This window comes from Lacerta agilis, chromosome 16, assembly GCF_009819535.1.
Source record: "Lacerta agilis isolate rLacAgi1 chromosome 16, rLacAgi1.pri, whole genome shotgun sequence".
NCBI classification, from domain to species: Eukaryota; Metazoa; Chordata; class Lepidosauria; order Squamata; family Lacertidae; genus Lacerta; species Lacerta agilis.
In genome coordinates, this window is record NC_046327.1 from 40313916 (window position 1) to 40341834 (window position 27919).

General features: G+C 39.0%; 1 protein-coding gene across 2 annotated transcripts; it reads left to right on the forward strand.

Moving 5' to 3' along the window:
• The first annotated feature begins 1369 nt into the window (after window positions 1-1369).
• On the forward strand, window positions 1370-27746 carry LOC117060718 (lysozyme C, milk isozyme-like). Of its 2 annotated transcripts, none has more exons than XR_004428023.1 (4): window positions 1370-1409; window positions 12196-12351; window positions 26721-26799; window positions 27586-27746. XR_004428023.1 is itself a non-coding variant. In XM_033173180.1 (4 exons), exons 1-4 carry the CDS (start codon window positions 11569-11571, stop codon window positions 27695-27697), a joined length of 486 nt encoding a protein of 161 aa, XP_033029071.1. In that variant the 5' UTR covers window positions 11553-11568; the 3' UTR covers window positions 27698-27746. The 2 variants fall into 2 exon arrangements, 1 of the variants encoding a protein (XP_033029071.1); XM_033173180.1 differs by lacking the exon at window positions 1370-1409 and adding an exon at window positions 11553-11707.
• Window positions 27747-27919: the final 173 nt, after the last annotated feature.

Consider the following 27919-nt stretch of genomic DNA (forward strand, 5'->3'; position numbering starts at 1 on the left):
TACTACACTTGGGCAAAAAAAAAAAATGAAAGACACAAATACAGGATGGGTGACACCTGGCTTGAGAGCAGTACATGTGAAAAGGATCTAGGAGTCTTGGTAGACCATAAACTTGACATGAGTCAACAGTGTGATGCAGCAGCTAAAAAAGCCAATGCAATTCTGGGCTGCATCAATAGGAGTATAGCATCTAGATCAAGGGAAGTAATAGTACCACTATATTCTGCTCTGGTCAGACCTCACCTGGAATACTGTGTCCATTTCTGGGCACCACAGTTCAAGAAGGATACTGACAAGCTGGAACGTGTCCAGAGGAGGGCAACCAAAATGGTCAAAGGCCTGGAAACGATGCCTTATGAGGAATGGCTTAGGGAGCTGAGTATGTTTAGCCTGGAGAAGAGAAGGTTAAGTGGTGATCTGATAGCCATGTTCATATATATAAAAGGATGTCATATAGAGGAGGGTGAAAGGTTGTTTTCTGCTGCTCCAGAGAAGCGGACACGGGGCAATGGATTCAAACTACAAGAAAGAAGATTCCACCTAAACATTAGGAAGAACTTCCTGACAGTAAGAGCTGTTCGACAGTGGAATTTGCTGCCAAGGAGTGTGGTGGAGTCTCCTTCTTTGGAGGTCTTTAAGCAGAGGCTTGACAGCCATCTGTCAGGAATGCTTTGATGGTGTTTCCTGCTTGGCATTGGGTTGGACTGGATGGCCCTTGTGGTCTCTTCCAACTCTATGATTCTATGATTCTATGATCACAGGAGAAGTGCCATTGATTCAATAATGTGAGTAGACCGTTTGTGCAAAACATTGCTATCAAACTGATCTGTCAAGCTTTGACCAATCAACATTAGCAAACAGCACTTTGTATCTGAAGAATTGTGCATGCACATGAAAGCTCATACCAATAACAAACTTAGTTGTTATCTAAGGTGCTACTGGAAGGAATTTTATAATTTTGTTTCGACTACGGCAGACCTACCTGTAACTAGCACCACCTAGGTACATATCGCTGGTACTGCGGCCTTACATTGCACCCTGTTCTGTCAAGGGAGAAAATCTTATCAAGTCAGCAAGGCTTCACTGTAGCAACTTTTATTAATTACTTCCTGTCTAGGTCAAGGCATTTTGCAGATGGTTGCAGACTAAGGTAAAGTAATATAAATTCACAAAAAATCAACTGTCCAACCTATCTTCTCCATCCACTTTTGTTCCACTCAGAAAAAGGATTGGGAAATATGACTCTAGAAGCCATGAAGGCATGCAGTCACATACTCAGTGATCCTTACCCTAGAGAGATTGTCAAGTCCAGGTGTCAAACTGCCACCCATCACAATCACAAAGGTGGCAAACCAGGAATGGATTCAGACCAGGACACACAAAGAGACTGTGATTTACTTAGCTCGAGGGTAAATAGCTTTGTTTTCTATCATCAATGGGTGTCTGGTGATGGTCAGGAGGGAGGGGCGGATACCTGAAACTCAGGTTACAACCCTTGGACCTCCCCTTGTGTGACAAATTAGTGATGTCTTGACTTTTGTAGCGGTAGCGGGCCGACATTCTGCTGTTAACTCACGATTTGGGTCCGTGCGCTTCCTCCTGTGCATATGTTTCATAGTTCTTAGCAGAGCAACACAGCTTAGTCCCTGATAATAAGGCTTCCGGAGTCTGTAGTCTTTGTTCTACAAACTACTTTATTACAAACTATATACAGATCAGCCTGGAGCACACTCTTCTTGCATGGTGCTCACAGAAAGCGAAACCGAAAGTGTGATACAGACAATAGCATCAGTTCAACAGATGTACATATCCAGTTGTGGGACGTCATATTCTTTCCAGGTTTAACCCTGTGTTAACCTGATACTACAACACCCCCTCTCGTACCGTAACTGGATACAATAAACATAACAGTTCACCCCAAACCAATCCCATCACAGATGTAGCATGATGTATTGATGATAATGTCTGAACTGTATTCTGGGATATGGGGGGAACTTTTAAAAGTCAATGTCTTCTTTTGTTTAGGGGTCTTGCCTCTCTCCCTGTTTGATTAGTTAGGACACTGCTATAGCAGTTTGCTTTATACCAAATAAAGGTCAGGCTTCTTAGCTGCTTTGCTTCAGGTTACTCTGGTTGGTGTCTGTTTTTACTCCTCTCCGACCGCGGGAACCACATGAGGACCTAGCAGGCTTACTGTGTCCCTTAAGGGCCGGAAGCAGTTTTTGCAGTCTTTTTCAGTGGTTTACCCCTCACAGAGCTACAATTCCCAGCATTTCTAACTAGGATGTCAGGATTCTTTAGAGGAAGGCATGTGCCGGACTTCCGGTTTACCGCGGCCATTGTCCAGAAGCACGAGATAGCCCTCCGGGGAATCTCGAGCGTTGTGGGTTTTTTTTTTTAGAGGTTCAGCGAAGGCTTTAATAGCTGGGCTATTACTTCGCCAGCAGCTGGATTGCCAAATTGTTTTAAATCGTACAATGGGAGAGGACAGACTGACTGGGGTTGTGTTTGATGAGCGTCCATCGGAAATTCTTCAAGGAAAATCAGGACTGGATTGAAACAAAAGTTTTGAACAAGTTTTCTTCAAACCCAAGAAAAATAATATTAGTATAAGAAATGTAATAAAAATTTAATAAAAATTTCAAGCAAATAATTGTAATAACTACCGTAATGAAGCAAAGCTATAATTATATATATTTTTCTTAGAATTTTGGTTTCATTCGCCTTTTCCATGCTGAAATGTCACAACCTGAAGGACCATGGCTTGCCCCCCCCTAGTTTTGATCCTGGGTACGCCCCTGGGCCAGGCAGCAATTTTATATAGATTTAATATTGGGTTTTTGGGGGTGTGGAAGAGGGGCTTCCTTTTCATCTTGGTCGAAGAACTGCATTTCTGTGGCAGAGACTCTAATTTGATGCACCCCACCATTTTGAGTTAAAAAGTATCTGCGGACTACGGTTCTTAAATTTCCTTTTTTATTATTATCTTATGACTTCTAGAGCTGCCTAAATCCCCTGTGTTTGCTGCGGGGGAAAGTTTAAATCCCCCCTCCCTCCCTCCCCCCCCCCCCGGGGCTTCTGTTGTTTATTTCCAGAACACATCCAGGAAAATGTATGGGGCTTGTGTTTTTCCCAACCCACATCCTCCGTTATTCCCCCCCCCCCTAGATGGAGTGTCATATATCTTTTGCAGTATCACAGACAGTGTTGAGCTGTTCTTGGATCTGAGCCAGCAAGTGGCTGAAGCCGACATTTGATTTTTTAAAAATTTATATCTGCTCCAGTTGGGAAGTAAACATTTTTTCTTTCTGCTGCGTATTTGCCTCTGACCCAGTTTTGCTTTATAGAACTCAGGGACAGCACCACTTCCCTTCTTTTGTTTATGAAGGAAGGAGGTGAAAGAATTTGACTGGAACGGGCACAGGGTTGTGAGTGGGAAAACAAAGAAAACGAAAGTAACTGCTGCAAGAGAGACTGTGTTATTGCTACATTGTTTTGAGACTGTGGTACTGCATATGTTATTTCGAGATACTGTGCTGGACGCCATCCAGTGGAGAGTGCTTGAACTGCAATTGCTAAAGTTTTAACAGAAACTGAGACCCCTGGTGGCTCACTTTGGAACTGCAGCAGAAGTAGTAATACTGGTACTTCAAGGGAAGTAACAGTACCACTGTATTCCGCTCTGGTCAGACCTCACCTGGAATACTGTGTCCAGTTCTGGGCACCACAGTTCAAGAAGGATACTGACAAGCTGGAACGTGTCCAGAGGAGGGCAACCAAAATGGTCAAAGGCCTGGAAACAATGCCTTATGAGGAACAGCTTAGGGAGCTGGGTATGTTTAGCCTGGAGAAGAGAAGGTTAAGGGGTGATATGATAGCCATGTTCAAATATATAAAAGGATGTCATATAGAGGAGGGTGAAAGGTTGTTTTCTGCTGCTCCAGAGAAGCGGACACGGGGCAATGGATTCAAACTACAAGAAAGAAGATTCCACCTAAACATTAGGAAGAACTTCCTGACTGAGAGCTGTTCGACAGTGGAATTTGCTGCCAAGGAGTGTGGTGGAGTCTCCTTCTTTGGAGGTCTTTAAGCGGATGCTTGACAGCCATCTGTCAGGAATGCTTTGATGGTGTTTCCTGCTTGGCAGGGGGTTGGACTGGATGGCCCTTGGGGTCTCTTCCAACTCTATGATTCTATGAGTCTAAGAAAAGTTTATTGGTTACCACGACCCCTATATTGTTTTTTATTGTTTTTTTATTTCTCCTCCATCCTTTTCTTTTCACTTTCCACCCATCCCTCTCCTTTTTTTCTTCTATCTTTCCTTTTATTTTATTTTTTCTACAGGTGGAGAATATGCTGTCGAAGAAAGGAGTGGGCACCCCAGGAGAAAGGCATCCATCTAGACAGGAAGAGGGAAAAGAAAGCAAAGAGATAAAGGACTATGAAACTCTAATAGCAGAAATTAGGAAAGAATTTAAGCAGAATAAGCAGTACATGCAGAAAAAGTTGCTGGAGGTTCAAGACACATTAGACAAAAAGTTCTAAGGAGTAGTGGGAGAATTAACAGGTAAAGTGAGAGACTTGTCGGTGAGGTCCAAGACGATGGAGGACTCTGAAAATAACTCAGAAAGAATTTAAAGAGACAAGGAAGGTGACGGAGAGCATGAAAGGAGAAGTTTCAGAACTCAGTAAGACCCAAGAAGAAATATTGGACAATATGGCTTTACTGGAATTGAGACAAAAACAACTGAATTTGAAATTTAGAGGGATCCCCGAAGAGGCCAATGAGAGTATAATGGCCAAATTTATATTGGAACTAGTGACCTGGATTGACCACAAGGAAGAAGTTGGACATACAATAGTAAATGCATTTGTCGTTGTTGTTGTTGTTCAGTCTGGCCTCTTTGTTATTCAGTTGCCTTGCCAACAGCTTTATTGTTCTAAATTTGCCCTGAAGTTACCATGCCAGTGGCTGAGAAAGAATTTGAAGACCCAAAAGAAATAAGAAAGACTTTCCAAAAATTCTATAAAGATTTGTACAGGAAGAAGAAAGAAGATATACTGGTAAGTAGAATTGAAAGGTACCGGTATATCCAAAGACATAAATTACAACAGATTCCAACAGAAAAAGGGACATGCTGAATGGATTAATAACAACACATGAAATTGAAATGGCAATAAAAAGGATGAAAATAGAGAAGGCCCCAGGACCGGATGGCATATTGGCTAAATATACATTACTTGGCGGACATTTGACTCCAGTGCTGTGTGATGTGATGAATAATATTCTAAGGAAGGGGAAATTCTGAATACATGGAAGGAAGCGTGTATCACATTAATTCCCAAGAAGGACACAGATCTTTTGAATGTAACAAATTTATATTGTTATATATAACAACCCATCTTTATATTATAAACTCTTTGCAGATATATTAGCTAACAGATTGAAAATTGTTTTAAATGACCAAGCGGGCTTTCTGCTGGGTCAACAATTGAAGGATAAAGTTAGAAATATTGTGGATATAATTGAGTATTTGGAGACTAGAAATGACAAACAGGCAGGATTGATGTTTATAGATGCAGAGAAAGCCTTTGACAATATTTAATGGCATTTTATGATAGAAAATCTGAAAGTGATGGGAATAGGTGAGACATTTTTGAAAGGCATAAGTGCAATATATTCAAAACAGAATGTAAAACTGACAATTAATAATAATTTGACAGATAAATTTGATATATCTAAAGGTACTAGACAAGGATGCCCACTATCACCATTGTTATTTATTACGGTCCTGGAGGTCCTGAACAAGAACCTGAGAGAACAGCCAGAAGTTAAAGGAATAAAGATTGGCGTAAAAGAATGTAAATTAAATGACTTTGTGGATGATGTGGTCTTAACTGTGGAACAACCACAATCTAGTTTGCAAGAAGCACTGGGGATGATGGATGATTTTGGACAAGTTGCAGGATTCAAGCTTAATAAAATGAAGACAAAGTTGATAGTAAAGAACATGACTAAAGAGGAGACAGATGACTTGCAAGAGAGAACAGGAATTATGGTGGCAAAGAAAGTGAAATATTTGGGAGTTTGGCTGACATCGAAAAATATCAATTTGTTCAAAGATAACTATGAAATTACATGGAAGGAAATCAAGAAGGATTTGGAAATTTGGAATAGATTAAAATTGTCGTTTTCAGGAAGAATTGCAGCTGTAAAGATGAATGTTTTACCCAGAATGTTGTTTTTATTTCACACAATTCCTGTGATTAGAGGGACAGGACAATTTAGTGATTAGCAAAAAAACTTTATTGAAATTCATCTGGCAGGGGAAAAAGCCGAGGATAAAATTTAAATTGCTAATAGATAAGAAAGAAAGAGGTGGATTCACCATGCCAGATCTGAAACTCTATTATGAAGTATCCTGTCTCTGCTTTTTAAAGGAATGGATAGTGATGAAAGATACAGATCTTTTAGATCTGGAAGGTTATGACAATAGATTTGGGTGGCATTCGTACTTATGGTATGACAAAGTGAAAGTACATAGAGGTTTCCTGAATCATGTAATTAAGAAGGTCAATTTATGAAGTATGGGAAAGAAACAAAGGTTTATTGGAAAGGAAAACGCCCTAGTGGGTTTCTCCAATTGATGTATTGTCGGTCAAAAAATTGAATATGGAAGGGAGGCAGGATATGAATATGGAATTGAATATGGAAAAAAATTGAATATGGAAGGGAGATTTTGACAGAAACCGAACAGGGTTTTAAACTTAAACCACATGAACAGATTCAAGATTGGTTTGCAGGATAGTTGCAATACCACCAAGTTAAATGATTTATTTAATGCTGATAAGAGAAATGCAGGTTTTGATAATAAGAAATCAAACTGAACGCAGAGCATGGAAAGCATTATCTAAAATGTATTGTCTGTTTATAGATTGGTTCACGAAAGATGCGGAAGTGAAAGAGGTTGTGATAAAATGGGCAATAGATTTTGGGCATAATATTGGGTTTGATTCATGGACAAAATTGTGGAATGAGAATTTAAAATTTACAGCTTGTATGACGTTAAAGGAGAATGTAATGAAGATGAGGTACTGATGGTACTTGACACCTGTGAAATTAGCTAAAATGTATAGAATGAAAGATAAAGCTTGCTGGAAATGTAAGGAGTCAGACGGTGATTTTTATCATATGTGGTGGACTTGTGATAAAGTGAAAACATTTTGGGAATTGATCTACAATGAATTAAAGAAGATGTTTAGATATACATTTCCCAAAAAACCTGAAGCTTTTTTGCTACGTTTGAAAAAAAAATTCAAAAATCAAAGATTTGTCAAAAATTCCAAAACCAAAAACCTCAAAAATGCTCAAAAATACAAAAACCTCAAATAAATCTTCACTGCCTCTGAGTACTGTAAACTCTGAGGGGAGGGGAGGGGTAGTTAATCCCTTTTCAGCACAGTAGAACAAAGACAAAGGAACGTGCTCTCACCAGGAAATGCTTTCAAAAAATCTAACTCAACTCAAAAACACAATCCAATGCAATCCTTCAAAAATACACAAAAATATGCAATACTGGGCCCAATAACCCTTTGTGGGAATGTTTAGGAGTGTGGATGTTGTTGTTGTTCAGTCGTTCAGTCGTGTCCGACTCTTCGTGACCCCATGGACCAGAGCACGCCAGGCACGCCTATCCTTCACTGCCTCCCGCAGTTTGGCCAAACTCATGTTAGTAGCTTCGAGAACACTGTCCAACCATCTCATCCTCTGTCGTCCCCTTCTCCTTGTGCCCTCCATCTTTCCCAACATCAGGGTCTTTTCCAGGGAGTCTTCTCTTGTCATGAGGTGGCCAAAGTACTGGAGCCTCAACTTCAGGATCTGTCCTTCTAGTGAGCATTCAGGGCTGATTTCTTTGAGAATGGATAGGTTTGATCTTCTTGCAGTCCATGGGACTCTCAAGAGTCTCCTCCAGCACCATAATTCAAAAGCATCAATTCTTCGGCGATCAGCCTTCTTGATGGTCCAGCTCTCACTTCCGTACATTACTACTGGGAAAACCATAGCTTTAACTATACGGACCTTTGTCGGCAAGGTGATGTCTTTGCTTTTTAAGATGCTGTCTAGGTTTTTCATTGCTTTTCTCCCAAGAAGCAGGCGTCTTCTAATTTCGTGACTGCTGTCACCATCTGCAGTGATCATGGAACCCAAGAAAGTGAAATCTCTCACTGCCTCCATTTCTTCCCCTTCTATTTGCCAGGAGGTGATGGGACCAGTGGCCATGATCTTAGTTTTTTTGATGTTGAGCTTCAGACCATATCTTGCGCTTTCCTCTTTCACCCTCATTAAAAGGTTCTTTAATTCCTCCTCACTTTCTGCCATCAAGGTAGTATCATCAGCATATCTGAGGTTGTTGATATTTTTTCCGGCAATCTTAATTCCGGTTTGGGATTCATCCAGTCCAGCCTTTCGCATGATGAATCCTGCATATAAGTTAAATAAGCAGGGAGACAATATACAGCCTTGTCGTACTCCTTTCCCAATTTTGAACCAATCAGTTGTTCCATATCCAGTTCTAACTGTAGCTTCTTGTCCCCCATAGAGATTTCTCAGGAGACAAATGAGGTGATCCGGCACTCCCATTTCTTTAAGAACTTGCCATAGTTTGCTGTGGTCGACACAGTCAAATGCTTTTGCGTAGTCAATGAAGCAGAAGTAGATGTTTTTCTGGAACTCTCTAGCTTTCTCCATAATCCAGCGCATGTTTGCAATTTGGTCTCTGGTTCCTCTGCCCCTTCGAAATCCAGCTTGCACTTCTGGGAGTTCTCGGTCCACATACTGCTTAAGCCTGCCTTGTAGAATTTTAAGCATAACCTTGCTAGCGTGTGAAATGAGTGCAATTGTGCGGTAGTTGGAGCATTCTTTGGCACTGCCCTTCTTTGGGATTGGGATGTAGACTGATCTTCTCCAATCCTCTGGCCACTGCTGAGTTTTCCAAACTTGCTGGCATATTGAGTGTAGCACCTTAACAGCATCATCTTTTAAAATTTTAAGTAGTTCAGCTGGAATATCATCACTTCCACTGGCCTTGTTGTTAGCAAGGCTTTCTAAGGCCCATTTGACTTCACTCTCCAGGATGTCTGGCTCAAGGTCAGCAACCACATTACCTGGGATGTATGAGACCTCTATATCTTTCCGGTATAATTCCTCTGTGTATTCTTGCCACCTCTTCTTGATGTCTTCTGCTTCTGTTAGGTCCTTTCCACTTTTGTCCTTAATTGTGGTAATCTTTGTACGAAATGTTCCTTTCATATCTCCAATTTTCTTGAACAAATCTCTGGTTTTTCCCATTCTGTTATTTTCCTCTATTTCTTTGCATTGCACGTTTAGAAAGGCCCTCTTGTCTCTCCTTGCTATTCTTTGGAAATCTGCATTCAATTTCCTGTATCTTTCACGATCTCCCTCACATTTTGCTTGCCTTCTCTCTCCCGCTATTTGTAAGGCCTCCTTGGACAGCCACTTTGCTTGCTTGCATTTCTTTTTCATTGGGATGGTTTTTGTTGCTGTCTCCTGTATAATGTTACGAGCCTCCATCCACAGTTCTTCAGGCACTCTATCCACCAAATCTAAATCCTTAAACCTGTTCTTCACTTCAACTGTGTATTCATAAGGAATTTGATTTAGATTGTATCTTACTGGCCCAGTGGTTTTTCCTACTTTCTTCAGTTTAAGCTGGAATTTTGGTATAAGAAGCTGATGATCTGAGCCACAGTCAGCTCCAGGTATTGTTTTTGCTGAGTGTATAGAGCTTCTCCATCTTTGGCTGCAGAGAATATAATCAATCTGATTTCGATGTTGCCCATCTGGTGATGTCCACGTGTAGAGTCGTCTCTTGTGTTGTTGGAAAAGAGTGTTTGTGATGACTAGCTTGTTCTCTTGACAGAACTCTATTAGCCTTTGCCCTGCTTCATTTTGAGCTCCAAGGCCAAACTTGCCAGTTGTTCCTTTTGACTCCCTACTTTAGCATTCCAATCCCCTATAATGAGAAGAACATCCTTCTTTGGTGTCATTTCTATAAGGTGTTGTAAGTCTTCATAGAATTGATCAATTTCAGTTTCTTCAGCACTGGTAGTTGGTGCATAAACTTGGATTACTGTGATGTTAAAAGGTCTGCCTTGGATTCGTATCGAGATCATTCTATCATTTTTGAAATTGCATCCCAGTACAGCTTTCGCCACTCTTTTGCTGACTATATTATTATATATATATCTTCCCAGCTTGTGTGAGCAAACTCCAAACTTAGCAGAGTTACATTCCCTTTTAAAGCACAGCAGAAAACGGTTGCATAGGCTTGCTATAAGAAATATATATTCCTGGTATATTCCCCTTCTTCCCTCTTAAAAGTAAGACACAACACAGTACTGATTATAAGATATAAGATATAAAAGAGTTTACTTAAAGTCATCAATGAGTTACAGTACAGGCTCAAAGAGGCAGATAAGCTTAGATAAATATATTTACATGTGGTGAAGCTGATTCCATAGGGGAACAGGCTTCACCTCTGCTCCTCTCAGCTGCAAGCTGAGAGAGAGCATCCTGCTTGTTCAAAAGTCGAGGCAAAAAGGAGAGTGATCTTTGGGATCTTGTTCCCAGGTAAGACCACACCTACTTCTGGTTCCTGTAACTCAGTCCAGGTAAACAGGAAGTTAAGCCTGGAGGACTGAGTTACCTTCATGTCCACTCTAGCAGTGTTGTGTTTGGCTGCTCTGTGTTTACACCCCCCAATTACAAAGGTAGATCAAAGACTGTTCATGTATGGCAGTGGCAGCGAGGACTTTGTTGGCCCCAATGTGGAAATTACCAGAGATACCTACGATTGCGGAGTGGCAGACGAAGATGATGGAATATGCAGAAATGGCCAAACTGACTTGCAGAATCCGAGACCAGGATGATTCGAAGTTCCAGAGAGACTGGAATAAATTTACTGTTTATTTAAAAGATAATTGTAAGAATTTGAAGACACTAGCAGGGCTGCAGTAAATCCACATTGTAATGTGGACTACAGTAAAGTTTTAAAATTGTGCGATTGGATTGAAATAAAGTACCTGTTGTGGGGGAGGAGGGAAGTCGAAAGCTTGATAGAGCTATTTGTGTTATTGTTTTATTGTTATTGTTTTGTTTGTTGTGTGAAATTAATAAAAAAACATTTCTATAAAAAAATAGAGGAAGGCATGTGCTCAGCTCAGCTTAGCTCCATTCCTTCTTTTACCATTTTTTTCTTTTTTCTTAAAAAATGCCCACACAAAAATATAAAATATACTGGCAAATAGGTTTAGACAGTAATATCCACAAAAGAACACTGGTGAATGTGTGTCTGTACACGTGGGTGTCCAAAAGCCAGTGTTTCCTGCAGTGGTTGTAAGATCTAGAGCTGCCCACAGAAGTGCCAGCCATCAGCTCTGGCATCAACCATTAAGTCCTCTGCAATGACACACAAATGTTACTTGCAGAGCCACAGACTATAAAAGCCCTTGGACTCTGGGCACACACCTTTCCACATACCTGCAGCAATGAAGGTTGTCACCTTTACCTTATTCTGCCTACTCATAGCAATAGCATATGAGGCCAAAGTATACAGCATTTGTGACTTCTACTATGCACTGAAGCCTTTGGGACTGGATCCATTTAAAGGCATATTCGCAGAACAGTGTGAGTTCTGCCTGTTTGGGTGATCAAACCTTTTCATTGTAATAAATTATTTTGGTCCAATTTGATTGTTGTTTTTTCTTCATTTTCTTTTCTTTTCCTGAATGGATTGTATTCCCATGTATTAAATTTCTGACATTGTTCAGAATGTTTCTCTTTTTTAAAAATCATGCTATTTCATTGACAGTGGTGAAAGTTTTCAAAGAATGTGGCAAATTTGGAAACTAAGATTCCATAAAATTAGCAAGGTTCAAAGGAGTCATTTGAGAAATTGGAAATGTTTTAGAGACATCACAAACATGTTAGAAGTTGTTTGTTAGTGTGGTTTATAAGACAGCATTTTCAAAGTGTTGAAATCAAGGCTGAGGCTGAAATTTGACTAAGCCAAATAACCACATTTTTCTATTTTAATATTTCGGAAATGGAATGGTTTTAGGAAACAAAATACATCCCTGTACGTTCCTGATTGTCATGTTATGCTTTCCTACTAGATCTCTGTGCAGCTGATCAATCAAGCAAACTCGACACATTCTACTATGAGAATATAGATGGTGTCCCACGCTATGGAATATTCCAGCTAAGTGGCCTTGAGTGGTGTGATAATGGGAGGCATTCCTCCCAGAACAAATGCCACACACTCTGTGACAGTAAGTGACTTCTGAGATCCAAGAAAAGAGCTTCCTTCCTTCCTTCCTTCCTTCCTTCCTTCCTTCCTTCCTTCTTTTGTTAATGGAGAAATCTGAGGGCTCCCTTGGACAGAAAACAAGGACACCAGCCAGGAATACCAGAGCAAAACAGCAGCCAGTAGGCTTGATCTTTATTGAAGACTGTCACGACAGGACTCCCACCTGCCACCAGGTGAAACAAGATGGAAGTCTCGTACAAAAGAGAACGCAAACTTTTATTAGCTGCTACACCCCCAAACTACATGTTACACCCCCAAACTACATCACTAATACAGCCATACTTCATGTTGCGAGCGCTGCAGGTTACGCGTTTTTGGGTTGCGCTCCGCGCCAAACCCAGAAGTACCAGAACAGGTTACTTCCGGGTTTCGGCGCTCGCGCATGTGCAGAAACACTAAATCGTGCTTCGCGCATGCGCAGAAGCACTGAAACGTGACCCATGCATGCACAGATGTGGCGCTGTGGGTTGGGGATGCTGTTGGTTGTGAACACGCCTCCCGCATGGATCGAGTTTGCAACCCGAGCGTCCACTGTACATCATGAAAGGGGAGGTCTGGCAGCAGTAATCTGAGCATCCTAGACCCTGCCACATTCCTCCCCTTGCCCTCCACCACACAAAAGAGATATTTACATTTCCCTGTTTCCCAGTCAAGTTAATCACACCCTTTTGTCTTCATCTGGGTTTGTTATTTCTGGAATGGCTACCTGTCTAGCACTCGGGTATCAGGATGCCAGGGTTTATCACGCAGGCAGTTGCTGAGTAGCTGAGCTCACATGTCTATCCATACATAAGTTCCTGCAACACTTTCTTTCTTTCTGGTTGCACTATCTCAGCAGCGAGGAAAAGGCACTCTGCATTCCCTCACTGCACTTGCCTTCATTATATTTCATATATTTAAAAGATGTTGCTTTAGGGAACTGTCCTTGGGGGAAATTAACCCTTGTTCAGAAACCAAGTCTCACACAGACAAAATTTCTGGTTAAAGAATGTTTGGATTATTTACAAGCTAAAGACTGGTTACATTAGAGATTGTTTCTCCCAATTTGCTTGCTTGCTTGCTTGCTTGTTTATTAATTTATTAAAAATGTTTCTATTCTGCCTTCTAATACATATACCTAAGATGGCTTGGCTTACAATGTTAAAAACCACCGGTCAATAAAACATTAACTAAAAATCACATTTAAAAAGAGATGCAGGTACAGCAGATAAAAATTGTTAATGATTAACCAGTTTAGGAGATTACAGAAATAAATTATACAGGCCAGATACTTGCTGGAAAAGAAAGGCCTTCATGAAGTGATGAAGGAGGAAAAGCGGGCTCCCCTAGGCAGGAAGATATAGACTCTCAGTATGGCCACCAACACAACTCTCCTGTGGTGAAGCACACAAACGAGCTTCCATAAAAAAGATCTAAATGCACAGGCAAACTCATAGGAAAGGTCATCATTCTTTCAAGATTGTCCCAAGACATAATACTGAACAAGCCCAATTTATTGATTTGGTAATTCTCTCTTTTTAAAAAATCTTCAATATTACATAAAACAATGAGGGATCTTAACTCTAATTGGAAATGATTTTTATATTGTGAGAAAGTTTTGGGACTCTGCTGCTAGGTGGGTGTCAGGTTTGGTAGTCATTCCCACACAAGACGTGACCTCCGACAGTTTTATTACTTAGATTTGTTTAGTCTTAGCTTTATTAAATCATTTGTCACTCTCTGAGTCAGTTGCCAGATCTACCCCCTTCCGGTGGAAACATGACACTCTTCACCCCTCCCCGTCCTTTCCCCTGTTTGATGCTTTTCTGCTAGACACTCAAACTCCTCCTTTGGGGGCTTTCTGGTCCTCCCCCTTCTTCTGCTGCATCTTTTTCTGTCCGCTCTGTGTTCCTATCAGACCTGCCAGGCTGCATTCCTGAGTTCTCACTGTGTGAAGGCATCAGATTTCTGTTGTTGTTGTTTTTAAAAAATAATTTTTATTATTTTATACTATACTACTACAAAAAATAAAATATACATTCACATACATTTTCCAATTTTGGCTAACATAGCCGTGACTTCCCTCAGACCTTCCACATGGCTTTCAGAATTATATCTTAATATTATACTTCTTTAATCTACCATTGCTTACATTATCATAAATCTCATACATACTCTAACTACCATACTTACAATATTACTTCTACACATTAACTACAAAGCTTCTTGAAGTCCTATTAGCGTATTCAACTGCAAATTATTTTTCAAATAGTTCGTAAACTTTAACCAGTCTTTGATGAAATTCTGGTCCCACTATTCCCGGATTCTTCCCGTCATTTTGTCCAGTTTTGCATATGTCCAGTCTTCTTTTGTCGGTATTTCTTCTTGTTTCCACCTTTGTGCTAGCAAAATCCTAGCTGCAGTCACTGCGTATTGAAACAGTTTAATGTCCTGTTTTTCAATGTCTGTACCTATAATGCCTAGTAGGAAGGCTTCAGGTTTCTTAATAAAGTTATATTTCAACATTTTACTCAGCTCATGATATATCATGTCCCAATATGCCCTCACCTTCTTGCACTCCCACCACATATGATAAAAAGTACCGACACTTTCCTTACATTTCCAACACTTATTGTCGGACTTATATATCTTTGCTAGTTTAACTGGGGTAATATGCCATCTATACATCATTTTTAACATATTTTCTTTTATAGATGTACAAGCCGTAAATTTCATTCCTTCCTTCCAAAGTTTTTCCCAGTCCTCTAGCATGATGTTGTGTCCAAAGTCTTTTGCCCAATGAATAATCACAGACTTTAATAATAATAATAATAATAATAATAATAATAATAATAATAATAATAATAATAATAATAACAATAATAATAATTTTATTTATACCCTGCCTTTCCCAGCCAAAAAACCGGGCTCAGGGCGGCTAACATCAATTAAAATCACAGCAAATAAAAAAAAAAAAAACATAAACACGATCAATTTAAAATAACAGATTAAAATACAAATTTAAAAATTCAATTAAAACTGCAGGTCTCAATTTCAAAATAACCCACCAATAAAAGATGAAGCATAAATATTAAACAGAAACCAACCCAAAGGCCAGGTGGAACAGCTCCGTCTTGCAGGCCCTGCGGAAAGATGCCAAATCCCGCAGGGCCCTGGTCTCTTGTGATAGGCTGTTCCACCAAGTTGGGGCCAATATTGAGGCCCTAGTTGAGGCCAACCTAGCATCTTTGTTGCTTGGGACCTCCAAAAGATTATTATTTGAGGACCTTAAGGTCCTACATGGGACATACCAGGAGAGGCGGTCCCTTAAGTACTTCATCCTTCAGATTCCATTCCAACAGCATTTTGTACATCTTAGCAAGCACTTTAAAGTTACTATTTAATATTTCAATTTCAAATTTTGATTTAGTCTCGCTAAAACCTGTCTTCTTCATGTCGCTTTTAAACATTTCATTAATTTGATGATACTGCAACCAATTATTTACATGTTCCTTCACTTCTTCATATGGTTTTAATTTCCATTCAGTGCCGTCATTCTTGAGCAGTGTCTCGTATGTTGTCCAATTTCGGCTCATGTTTGCCTTTTTCAAACTAATTATTTCGGTCGGTGTTTTCCTTTCCAATAAATTTTTTGTATCTGTCCCAAACTTCATAGAGAGACCTCCGGAAGATGTGGTTCCCAAAACTTCTGTGTACCTTTATCTTTTCTTGCCATAAATATGCATGCCAACCGAATCTATTATCATAGATAATAGTGCAACAAATCTGTCTTCTTCAACACAAGCCATTCCTTTAACCAACAGAGACTAGCTGCTTCATAATATAGTTTCAAGTCCGGCAGGGAAAATCCTCCTCTTTCTTTGGTATCAGTTAGTAACTTAAATCTTATTCTAGGTTTTTTCCCTTCCCAGACAAATCTTGATATTCTTTTTTGCCATTCTTTGAAGACAGCTGTCCCCTTGATTATCGGTATTGTTTGAAACAGAAATAACATTTTCGGTAGCACGCTCATTTTTACTGCTGATATTCTTCCCATTAATGAGAGTTTCATTCTCTCCCACACTTCCAGGTCTCTCTTAATTTTGTTCCATACTACCTCATAGTTATCTTGATACAAATTTATATTTTTTGGTGTTTTCCATATTCCTAAATACTTAATTTTTCTTGCCACATCAATTTGTACTTGTTGTTGCAGATTCCGTGATTCTTCATTATCCATATTCTTGACCAAAATCTTGGTTTTTTTCCTGTTAAGTTTAAATCCTGCGACTTGTCCAAACTCTTCCATCTTCTCCAATACTGCGTTTGCGCTTTCTATTGGTTCTTCAACTGTCAGCACCAAGTCATCGGCATAGGCTTTCACTTTATGTTGTGTCTTCCCGACTGTTACACCTTTTATTCTTTCTGATTGCCTTATTGTCTTCAAAAGTACTTCCAGGACCGAGATGAATAATAGTGGTGACAATGGACACCCTTGTCTTATTCCCTTCGTTATTTCTTTATTTTCAGTTAGCATATTGTTTACAATTATTTTCGCTCTTTGTTGTGAATATATTGCCTTGATACTTCTTATAAATCTTTTACCCATATCCATTGCTTCAAAATTCTTTATCATAAATTCCCACGAAATATTATCAAAGGCCTTTTCCGCATCGACAAAAATCATTGCGGCTTGCTTCTCATTCCTGACAGACAGGTATTCAATAATATTTATTATATTTCTTACATTGTCTTTCAACTGTCTGCCTGGTAGGAAGCCCGCCTGATCTTCATGAATTATTTCTTTAAGAATATTCTTCATTCTGTTTGCCAATATACTGGCAAAAATCTTATAGTCATTGTTCAATAACGAAATCGGCCTATAGTTCTTAATTTGAAGCAAATCTGATTCTGGTTTGGGTATCAATGAGATATACGCATCCTTCCATGTGTCTGGTATTTCCGCTTTCTCTAAAATATTATTCATTACTTCTTTGAAGGGTTCAAGTAAGGTGTCTCTGAATTTCTTATAATATCTTGCCGTGAATCCATCCGGTCCTGGAGCCTTCCCACTTTTCAAATTTCTGATTGCTTTGGCAATCTCTTCTTTTTCAATTTTTTCGTTTAGTCGTTTTTTCATTTCTGTCGTTATCTTCCGCACATCTTTTTTGTTTATATATTCCAGTGTTTTTCAACCTTTTCTGGGCAAAGGCACACTTGTTTCATGAAAAAAATCACGAGGCACACCACCATTAGAAAATGTTAAAAAAATTAACTCTGTGCCTATATTGACTATATATAAAGTAATTTTTCAATTTTTCCCACGGCACACCAGGCAACATCTCGTGGCACACTAGTGTGCCGCGGAACAGTGGTTGAAAAACACTGATATATTCCATAATTTTATTAATGTCTTGATTTCCAGCTTTTTTATACAATTGTCTGTAGTATTTTGCGAAACCTTTCCTTATTTCTGATGGATTTTCAACTTCCTTATCCTCAATTTGTACTTTATTTATTGTATTTTGCTCTTTTCTCTTCTTAATCTGCCACGCCAACCATTTTCCTGGTTTGTTCGCATGTTCAAAATTCCTTTGTTTCATCCACTTAATTTTCCATTCCACTTCTTGATTAACAATCAATGAAAACTGGCTTTGCAATATCTTAATATTTTGGTTTGCTTTTGAATCATTTGGTTTTATTGCGAGTCTCTTCTCATTTTCCATAATTTGCTTTAATATTTCTTCTTTTTTCTTTTCTCTAATCTTCCTTTTAATACTATTTTGTTGTTTGAAGAAACCTCGCATCACCGCTTTGGAGGCGTCCCAAACTATACTTTCTTTTGTTTTTTTGTTTCTATTCATCTCAAAATAGTCCATTAATTTTTTCCTTGCTTTTTCTTCCAATTCTTGATCATCTAATAAATTTTTGTTGAGTCTCCATCAGAATGATTTTTCTTCCATTCTTTTAATTTTGCAAAATATTGGATTGTGGTCTGAAAATGTTCTCGGTTGTATTTCGATTTTTTCAATTCTTGCAGCCATCTCGCTGGAAATCATGATGTAATCAATTCTTGCCATTGATTGGTTTGGTTCTGAAAAATGAGTAAATTGTTTTTCTAATGGGTGTCTCAATCTCCAAATGTCTATTAAATTACAATTTTTGACCAATGAGAAGAAGGTCTTAGGCAGTTTTCCTTCTTTTGATTCCATCTTCTTCCTCCTTCTGTCCACTTACAATGAGATCACTCCATTCATATCTCCCAAAACTATGATTTTCTGATCCAAATATTCATAAAGTTTTTCTTCCAATTCTTTATAAAATTCTGATTTATTACCATTTGGTGCGTAGATTCCGACAATTACAAATTTCTCGCCTTGTGTCGTGACCTGTACTGCAATTATTCTTCCTTCTTCGTCCTTAAAGAGCTGTTTTGCCTCTAGATGTTGTTTCATGTATAAAATAACTCCTCTCTTCTCTGTTTTGTCTGAATATATGAATTCATTACCCAATTTCTTTTCAACCAAAATCCTTCTGTTTCCTGGCAACGTGTGTTTCTTGCAAACAGATTATGTCCAAATTCTTCTTTTGCAAAATATGTTCAATCCTGCTTCGTTTCGCTTTCTGGTTAATTCCGTTCATGTTCCAGGACAACACACGTAACGCCATCTTGGGTCTCTTTTGTTTCTCTTAGTCTTTTACTGTTCTTCTACTTCAATATAGAGTTCTTCTCTCTGTTTTTCATCAAAATCATATCTCTTGTTATTTTGTCCTTGAATATTATCAGACAATCTCCGGGGAATCTCTTCCCTTTTTGCCATTTTTATTTTTGTTCCTAATTCTAAAGACATCCACCACATTCACCGCCAATTCTTCTTTCTCGATTCCCAGCCACTGTGCCAGTTCCGTAATAATTTTTGCTCCGATGTTTTCTCCTTGTGTCTCTGGGATCGTTCTCAGTCTTAGATTGGTCTCTCTCTGTTTCATCTCTTGCATAGCAATCAAATCCTGCATCTCCTCTTGTGCTTTATTAATTTGTGACACTTCGCTGCTCAGTTTTTCTTCTTTCCTCAGTTCTCTAACTTCTTTTTGTACAAGTTTTACTCCTTCCTCGTTCTTTTTAGTTCTTTTGTCAATTTCTTGCACTTGAGTTTTCAGTTCTTTGGCTGTCTGGTCCCACTTCTGTTCCATCTGATCCAATTTGCCCTCCATAGTTTTTTCACTCTCCTTTATTTCTTTTATATCCTTCTTAAGCTCTGAGAGCATCTTTATTATTTCTTTGGAGTCTTCTTGTTTAGATCCTCTTCTCTCTCCTGTTGCTTTTTTCTTTTCCATATTTTCACCTTTTCTTATTCCTTTCCTACAATAATTATTCAAATCTTCCAAAATATAATATTTCTTATCTTTCAATTTCAATTAATTTAAATCTTATAATATTATTAAATCACATTCAAAATCATAAACATATGAACAGTCTCTTTTCAGATTCAAGCAAATTACCACAGTTCCTTTACTTCATTAAACTTAGTCTCTGCCACTTGCTTGGCTAATCCAATTTCCGCAACAGATCACCCACACCACAAAATTAAAAAGTCTCCAAATTAATCATGAATTAAGGGAGCAGAAAAAGTGCTCAGACAGCTTCTGCCACTTGCATGGCTAATCCGAGTTTTAGAGAGAATCAAACCAAAGAAGGGAAGAAAAAACCAAAAAACCAAAAAAATCTTCAGCCTTTCTGCTTAATCTATGTCGCCCCTGCCAGGGGGAAGAAACAGACGGGGAGAAAATGGCGATCACGCTGTCCATGGAGGGGGGTAAGTCCTTTCTTACGCTCACGCAGATCAGGGAAACAGCCAGAAACAAAATTAATTGCACAGTCTGGTCGGTAAAATAATGCTGTTGTCCCGGAAACTTCAGGTTTTTAATATTATGCAGTTTTAAACTGTTTTCGTCAGTGTTTTTTTAATGTTGCGCAGATACTTTAAAAACTGAAAGTAAAAGCAGATGGAGAGTTCCTTCCCCAGCGGGTTTCCATAGTCCATCAAAGACAAACAAAACAAACTAAAATAATAAAATTTCCAGTTCTTTACAACTCAAATTCAATCAGTGGCTTTCGCCAAGTCCAGCAATTATAAAAGATTTTGCACTCATAGGCAGGTTTAATAAATAAAGTTCTCGGCTTTGCACTCCTATACAGATAGCCACAGTCGGGGCTGACCTCCTTTTTAGACCCCGCTGTCCTCCGAATTTCAAATTAATTAATTTGTTCGCCCACCTTCAGTCCAAATTCGGGTTTTTCTTTTTATTGAGAGTCGGTCGTAGAGCCGTGGAGACCTGAGGCTGCGTTCCTCGCGAGCAGAAAATGGTGACCCGTGCCGGCGCCTCAATCTCGCCAACCTTCTTCCTCCCAGAACGGGAGATTTCCCGGTGGCGGAGAGACCTCTTCAGCACTGCTGGGTACCCAGTCCCCAAAACAATCCCTTTGGGGCTTTTAGGGGGTTGCGGCACCCTGCAAACACCCCTTTTTCTCGCAAGAAACCGGACTCTCCCCGGAGGGCTGAATCCCATCTCCTTTCGGCTCCTCGTCCTGGCCGGAAGTCCATTGTTGTTGTTGTTGTTGTTGTTGTTGTTCAGTCGTTCAGTCGTTTCCAACTCTTCATGACCCCATGGACCAGAGCAGATTTCTACTGCTCTCTAATTCTTCCTCCGCCCCTTCGCCTTCCTTGCTGCCTGTCAGCTCTGGTACTTCCCCCTCCCTTTCAGAATCCTCCCCCGGGCTACTGCTTGCTGGTCTAACTAGTGAGTTTCTAAGAGCAGCAGGCCACTTTCATCTTTGCTTGGCATATAGTCTAAAAGGAAAACTGGAATGAGAACCTCTTCTCCCGTCTGTGCTTTAATGGTCAGATCCAGTGTGTGCATCTTATGGGAAAACACACACCATCTCGGTGCTCTTCATCAAGAAATGCATCTAAGGGACGCTGGTGGTGCTATGATCTAAACCAGTGTTTTTCAACCTTTTTTGGGCAAAGGCACACTTGTTTCATGAAAAAAATCACGAGGCACACCACCATTAGAAAATGTAAAAAAAATTAACTATGTGCCTATATTGACTATATATAAAGTAATTTTTCAATTTTTCCCACGGCACACCAGGCAACGTCTCGCGGCACACTAGTGTGCCGCGGAACAGTGGTTGAAAAACACTGATCTAAACCACTGAGCCTCTTGGGCTTGCTGATCGGAAGGTCAGCAGTTTGAATCCACATGACACATTGCTCTGTCCCAGCTTCTGCCAACCTAGCAGTTTGAAAGCACACTAGTGCAAGTAGATAAATAGTACTGCTGCAGCGGGTGTTTCTATGTGCTCTGGCTTCCATCATGGTGTTCTGTTGCTCCAGAAGCAGTTTAGTCCTGGCCACATGACCCAGAAAGCTGTGTGTGAACAAACGCCAGCTCCCTCAGCCTGAAACGAGATGAGCGCTGCACCCCACAGTTGCCTTTGATGGTCTAAATACTATTATGTATATAGTACATTAACTGATTTACCCCATGAAAAATTATATATACATTATCCTATATATAAGACATATATGTTTAATTATGCATTAAATATTTACCCCATGAATATCCTAACATATCCTAATACCTATATATTTTACACAATACATGTTTACTGTACATAACATTGTATACCATACAAGTAAAGGGGTCCTTTACCTTTTTTAAAAAACAAAACCATATACAACCTGGAGGGACTCACAGCATTACCATCACAAGATGATTTTGCACCATAGGTGCAGCCTTGGATCGAAACACATTGTGCTCTGACTCCACCTTTTCCAGCCTGCAACCTCCCACCTCCCCCAGTCACATCACAGCCAATTCAACTCTAAACTCTGGCTTTGTCTTCTAATTAACTATGAACTGGAGGAGGGGCCCCACCCAATTAACATCTGGTACAGAGCCTCCTCTCCTTGGTTCCCTTAATGGCCCATTACCTTTCCTTTTTTTTAAATGCAACTTTATTTTGTTATCATATGTGCAATATTTTACAGAGTTATACATTAACTATTACATATACAAATAAAAATAAAACCAAACGTAAATACTTTCTACTGTATACGCGTCTTTTGTTATTTTCCCTAACCAATATTCGTTTCTATATAATTCTATATACATCTATACTACTGCAGATTAATCCAAATTTATACATTATCGGTTGTGAATAGCTTATCTTCTGCATGAAACATACCAAAACATAACAAAGAAAAATATACAAAAAAATAAAAATGAAAATTAAATTAACCCCCCCACACACATTCCAAAATTAAAAATCAGTATCTACAAATTTTCCTATATTTCTCAACTTCCAATCGCTCTTACATATGAGTGAATTTCAACTTGTCCACATATCCTCAATTAAATTTTTTCCCACTACCTTTTCAACCATTACCCTATTTTCTCCTATCTCCTTGCTTCTGTTTCCTGGGCTACTGGAATGCTGGCATGACTATCCGACCCTTACTGTATTTCTGAACATATATTATATATCTGGACCAATTTTCTTGAAATTTTTGTTTTGATCTCCCCCCCTCAAGTTGTTGGTTAATTGGGCCATTTCAGCAAGCTCTTGTAGCTTATTCTGCCATTCTAATATTGATGGTGGTTCTGGCTCCTTCCTTCTTTTTGCTATTAAAATTCGAGCTGCTGCCGTGGCGTATAAAAAAATCTCTCTTAATTTAATTGGGATTTCTTTATCAATAATACTTAATAGGAAGGATTCTGGGTTTTTGAGGAATGTAATTCCTAACAATTTTTTGAGTTCGTCATAAATCAAGCCCCAAAATATCTTTATTTTTTGACATAACCACCGCATATGGAATAAGTTCCCATTGTTCCCTCCACATCTCCAGCATATACCTGTGGATCCTTTATAGATTTTTGATAATCTTGTGGGAGTGAGATACCATCTGTGCTGAATTTTCATCATATTTTCTTTTATGCTGGAAGAAGAGGTAAATTTCATACTAATTTTCCACAGATGTTCCCACTCGCTCATCATTATTGGGTGTCCTATATCTTGTGCCCACCTCACCATCGTTGATTTAACCATTTCTTCCTTAACTTCCCATTCTAGAAGTAGTTGGTAGATTTTTGCAATTATCTTATATTTATTGTTTATCAGATCCACTTCTAATCTTGTGGGTTCTTTAGAAAAGCCTATCTTTTTATCTTGTTGAAACATTCCATATAGTTGATGGTAGTCCAACCACCCTCCTAGTTGATCTTTTATTTCCTTGTATTTTTAAAGTTTAACTTCCCCTTCATCTTCTATTATTAAGTAAGCCAATTAATTTTCATATTTCTTTTTTTAATTGCTTTCGCCTCTAATGGAGATATCCATTTTGGGGTTTTCGGCTCCAGTAATCTTTTATATTTCTCCCAGATTTTAAATAGTGCATTCCTCACTATATGACTTGTAAAGTTCTTATGTACTGCATACTTTCCATATTGCAGGTATGCATGCCACCCGAACCGGAGATCGAACCCTTCTAAATTAAGCAATTCTTTATCGCGCAGTAAGAACCACTCTTTTAGCCATGCAAAGCATGCAGCCTCATAATATAATTTTAGATCAGGGAGAACAAATCCTCCCCATTCTATAGTATCTATAAGCACCTTGTGCTTTATTCTTGGTCTCTTACCAGCCCATATAAATTTTGATATCTCCTTCTGCCACTCCTCTATACATTTGGTCTTCCCTATTATTGGTATATTCTGATATAGAAAGAGTAGCTTGGACAAAACATTTAATTTGATTGTTGATATCCGCCCCAAAAAGGAAAGTTTTAACTTATTCCAAAGTATAAGATCTCTTTTAATCCCTTCCCAACAGGTATTAGTTATCTTCAAAGAGATTAATATTTTTTGCCGTTAGCCATATGCCCAAATATTTTATTTTTGCATGGATTTTCAGTCGCGTTATTTTTTCAGTCTTTCCCCTCTCCTTTAATGGTATATTTTTAACTAGTAATTTAGTTTTGTTATAATTTAGTTTAAAACCAGAAACTCTACCAAATTCTTGCATGGTCTCTAGGGCTTTTACCAAACTTTCTATTGGCTCTTCCATGGTTATTATCTGCGAAGGCCTTTAGTTTATAGCAGTTCTCCCCCAGAATAATTCCTTTAATGTCTTTTTCTTTCCTTATTTGGTTATTTAGAATTTCCATTGTCAAGATGAAAATCAATGGCGATAACGGACATCCTTGCCTCGTCCCTTTGTTGATCTCGCATTCCTGAGAGATGTCCCCATTTATAATAATTTTTGCTTTTTGTTTCTTATATATTGCCTCTATTCCATTGCAATATTTGTCTCCAAATGCCATTTGATGGATCGTTTGTTTCATGAACCTCCACGACAAGTTGTCAAATGCTTTCTCCGCCTCCACTGCCATCAAGGCATCAGGTTTATCGATTCTAGTATCTAGATATTCCAATAGGTTTATTATAGTTCTCATATTATGTCGAATTTGCCTTTCCGGGAGAAAGCCTGCCTGGTCTGTGTGGATAATTTTTTGGAGGACCTTTTTTGTTCTCTCTGCATATAGTTTATAGTCGTTATTAAGAAGTGAGATCGGTCTAAAATTGGCTATTATATGATGGTCAGTTCCTGGCTTCGGGATTAAGGTGATATAGCTCTCCCTCCATGTGTCCGGAATATTCCCTCCATTTAAGATGTTATTCATAATGTTCTTAAGGGGTGTCGCCACTATCTCCTCTAAGCTTTTGTAATATAGAGCTGCCAGGCCATCCGGACCTGGCAATTTCCCACTTTTTGCCTCCTTGATTGCTCTATGAACTTCACACATGGTAATTGGACCATTTAATAATTCTCTCTGCTCATCTGATATTTTTAATATATTAGCTTGGTCTAAATATTTTTTAATGTCCTCTGTTGTTTCTTCTCCTTCTTTATATAAATCTTTATAAAAATCCACAAATTTATTTTGAATTTCTTTGGGATTTACTATAATTTTGTCGCTTAATTTTATTCTGTTAACTGTCCTCTCACTTTCTTTTTTCTTTAATTGCCACGCCAGGAGTTTTCCTGGCTTATTGGCTTGTTCAAAATTTCTCTGTCTCATGAGTTTTAGTTTCCATTCTACCTCCTCTTTGATCAACATAGAGTGACTGCAATACTTTAATATTTCTCTTTATTTCTTCATTATCCGGTTTCTGATATAGCTCTATTTCTTTTTTCTTTATTTCTTCCACTAAATCTTGAATTTTCTTCTCCTTTTGTTTACTTTGTTGAATAAAGAAACCCCTTTCCCACGTCCCATACCGTGTTGAGCTTTCAAGTTCAGCTCAAAGTATTCTTTTAAAGTTCCTTTAGCCCTCTCTAAAAAAAATTCGTCTTTTAATAAATTCTCCTGAAGCCTCCATCTGGTTATTTTTTCTCTCTCTCCCCTTTCAACCATACCACTGCACTGTGGTCAGATATTGTTTTTGGTTGTATCTCCATTTTATATAGTTTAGAGGTAAGGTCCTTGGTTACCCAGGTTGCATCAATTCTCCCCGCTGTTTGATTTGGGTATGAAAAATATGTAAATTCTTTCTTAAGTGGGTTTTGTAACCTCCATGCGTCTTCTAAACCTAGGACATTTATTAGAGAAAAGAATGCATTCGGTAATTTTATTTTTTTATTTTTAGATACCTTTGGGGTTCTGTCCCATTCTGGGGCAGCCACCCCATTTAGGTCCCCCATTAAAATAATCTTTTCTCCCACATATTCCAATTGTTGGTAGAATTCATTCTTTTTTTCATTAGGAGCATAGATGCCTACTATTATTAAGTTCTCACCTTGGACCGTTATCCTAATGATTACTATTCTACCTGCAGCATCTTTATAGATCATTTTAGGTTCTAACTGTTGTTTTGCATAGATTACAACCCCTCTTTTCTTACTTTTGTCGGATGAGACAAACTCTACTCCTAACTTTCTGTTGGATAGAATTCTGGCATAATGTTGCGCGACATGAGTTTCCTGCAAACATATTACGTCCAACTTCTGTTTGTATAATATATGTTCTACCTTATTTCTTTTGGTTTTTTCATTCAGGCCATTAACATTCCAAGTTAATGTTTTCAAATTCATAATCACCTTTATTACCTTTCCTTTGTTTTCTTAATGTCTGACTTACATTTCAACCCTTGTTGGGTCCAGGAATTTAGGAGAGTCTGACACCCACAAACTCATAACACTACAGGTATATTTGGGGTTTTAGTTGGGCTTTGTAGCTGGTCTTGGATTGATTCTTCATTAACTCATTTTCATTAACCTCCAAACAGACTTCCTAGATGATAATATCACAGATGATGCTCTATGTGTTAAGACAATTGTCAACAGTACGAAGGACATGAGTGCTTGGTGAGTAGCATCAGCTCTTCCCCCCCCCCAGAAACAAACAAACAAATAAAAATGGCTGAAAAATATTAATCAGAACCTTCAGTAGAAGCTCTATTAGGTGGTGAAAAGGGGGTGCATTCAGACCAGCACATTGCATATTAAATAGCATTTAAGCATCATTTGATTTTGCTTTAGGCCACTTTGTTGTGAAAAGTAGAGAAGAAAATCACATGAGATAGGAATAAGAACTAGCTGAACTCAGACCTGTATGGTTCAGGGTGCTGATCATTTGTGAGGGCCTTCCCTGCTTGGCCTTCCCCAAAGGAACAGCAACCAGCATCTCACAAAGGAGCAGCAACTGGCTGGTAAGTGTAGGGTGCCATCCAGTCCACAGCTGGGGGGGGGGAGGAAGAGGCATGAGGTTGGAAGAAGAGATTGGTTGGGAAGGAGAGTTCAGGTGGGAAAGCCTGTCCCCCTGCATCCAAAGGCATCCACTCCACCACTACCTTTTCCCAGAAAGACACAACTGGTTGGGTACGTCCCTCTTATTGTGATGTCTCCTTCTTTCTGCCTGATGTCCTGCCACCCTGAAAGCCCCAGATTGATCTGGATCACCATGGTGATCCCAGGCTTTGTCAACCCGACTCAAGCAATGGCCCATTTAGTTCAGTCCTTGACTTGTTTGGGTGCACAGCTGTAGCACTTTGTGGCCAGTCTTCTTGTTGCCAATTTAGTTTTACAGAAATATTTTCTTTTAATAAAATAATCAATGTGTTTTGTCCACTCCCACCCCCACCATTCCATTAGGCCACTCTATGGGAAATACTGTGATGAAGGTCGGGTAAATCGTTATTATATCAAGTGCCTTTTTGGTGGAGTTACACAAAGAAGAAAGTATTTGCTTCGGAACCTGCCTTGACTTCTGTAGAGGGTCGCATTGTCTCAGGTTTGGTCTGACAATGTGCTTCACTTCACCTCTTCTCATTTTCTCATTTTCTGAAGCTTTGGATCCCCCGCCCCGCCCCCATGAAACATAATGGGAAACCAACAAACACCAATCTCATCTTTAATTTTTGTCAGACAAGGATGAAATTTGCAGGTCCCCCCAAAAAAAGTAGGAGAAACCAACCAATGCTTTTGT

Bases quoted from the DNA above. Each gene is read 5' to 3' on its own strand.
- LOC117060718 (XM_033173180.1), top strand. From the start codon at position 11,569: ATGAAGGTTGTCACCTTTACCTTATTCTGCCTACTCATAGCAATAGCA. The intron at 12,352-26,720 runs GTAAGTGACTTC...ACCTCCAAACAG, and splicing joins ATGCCACACACTCTGTGACA to ACTTCCTAGATGATAATATC. The intron at 26,800-27,585 runs GTGAGTAGCATC...CCATTCCATTAG, and splicing joins ACGAAGGACATGAGTGCTTG to GCCACTCTATGGGAAATACT.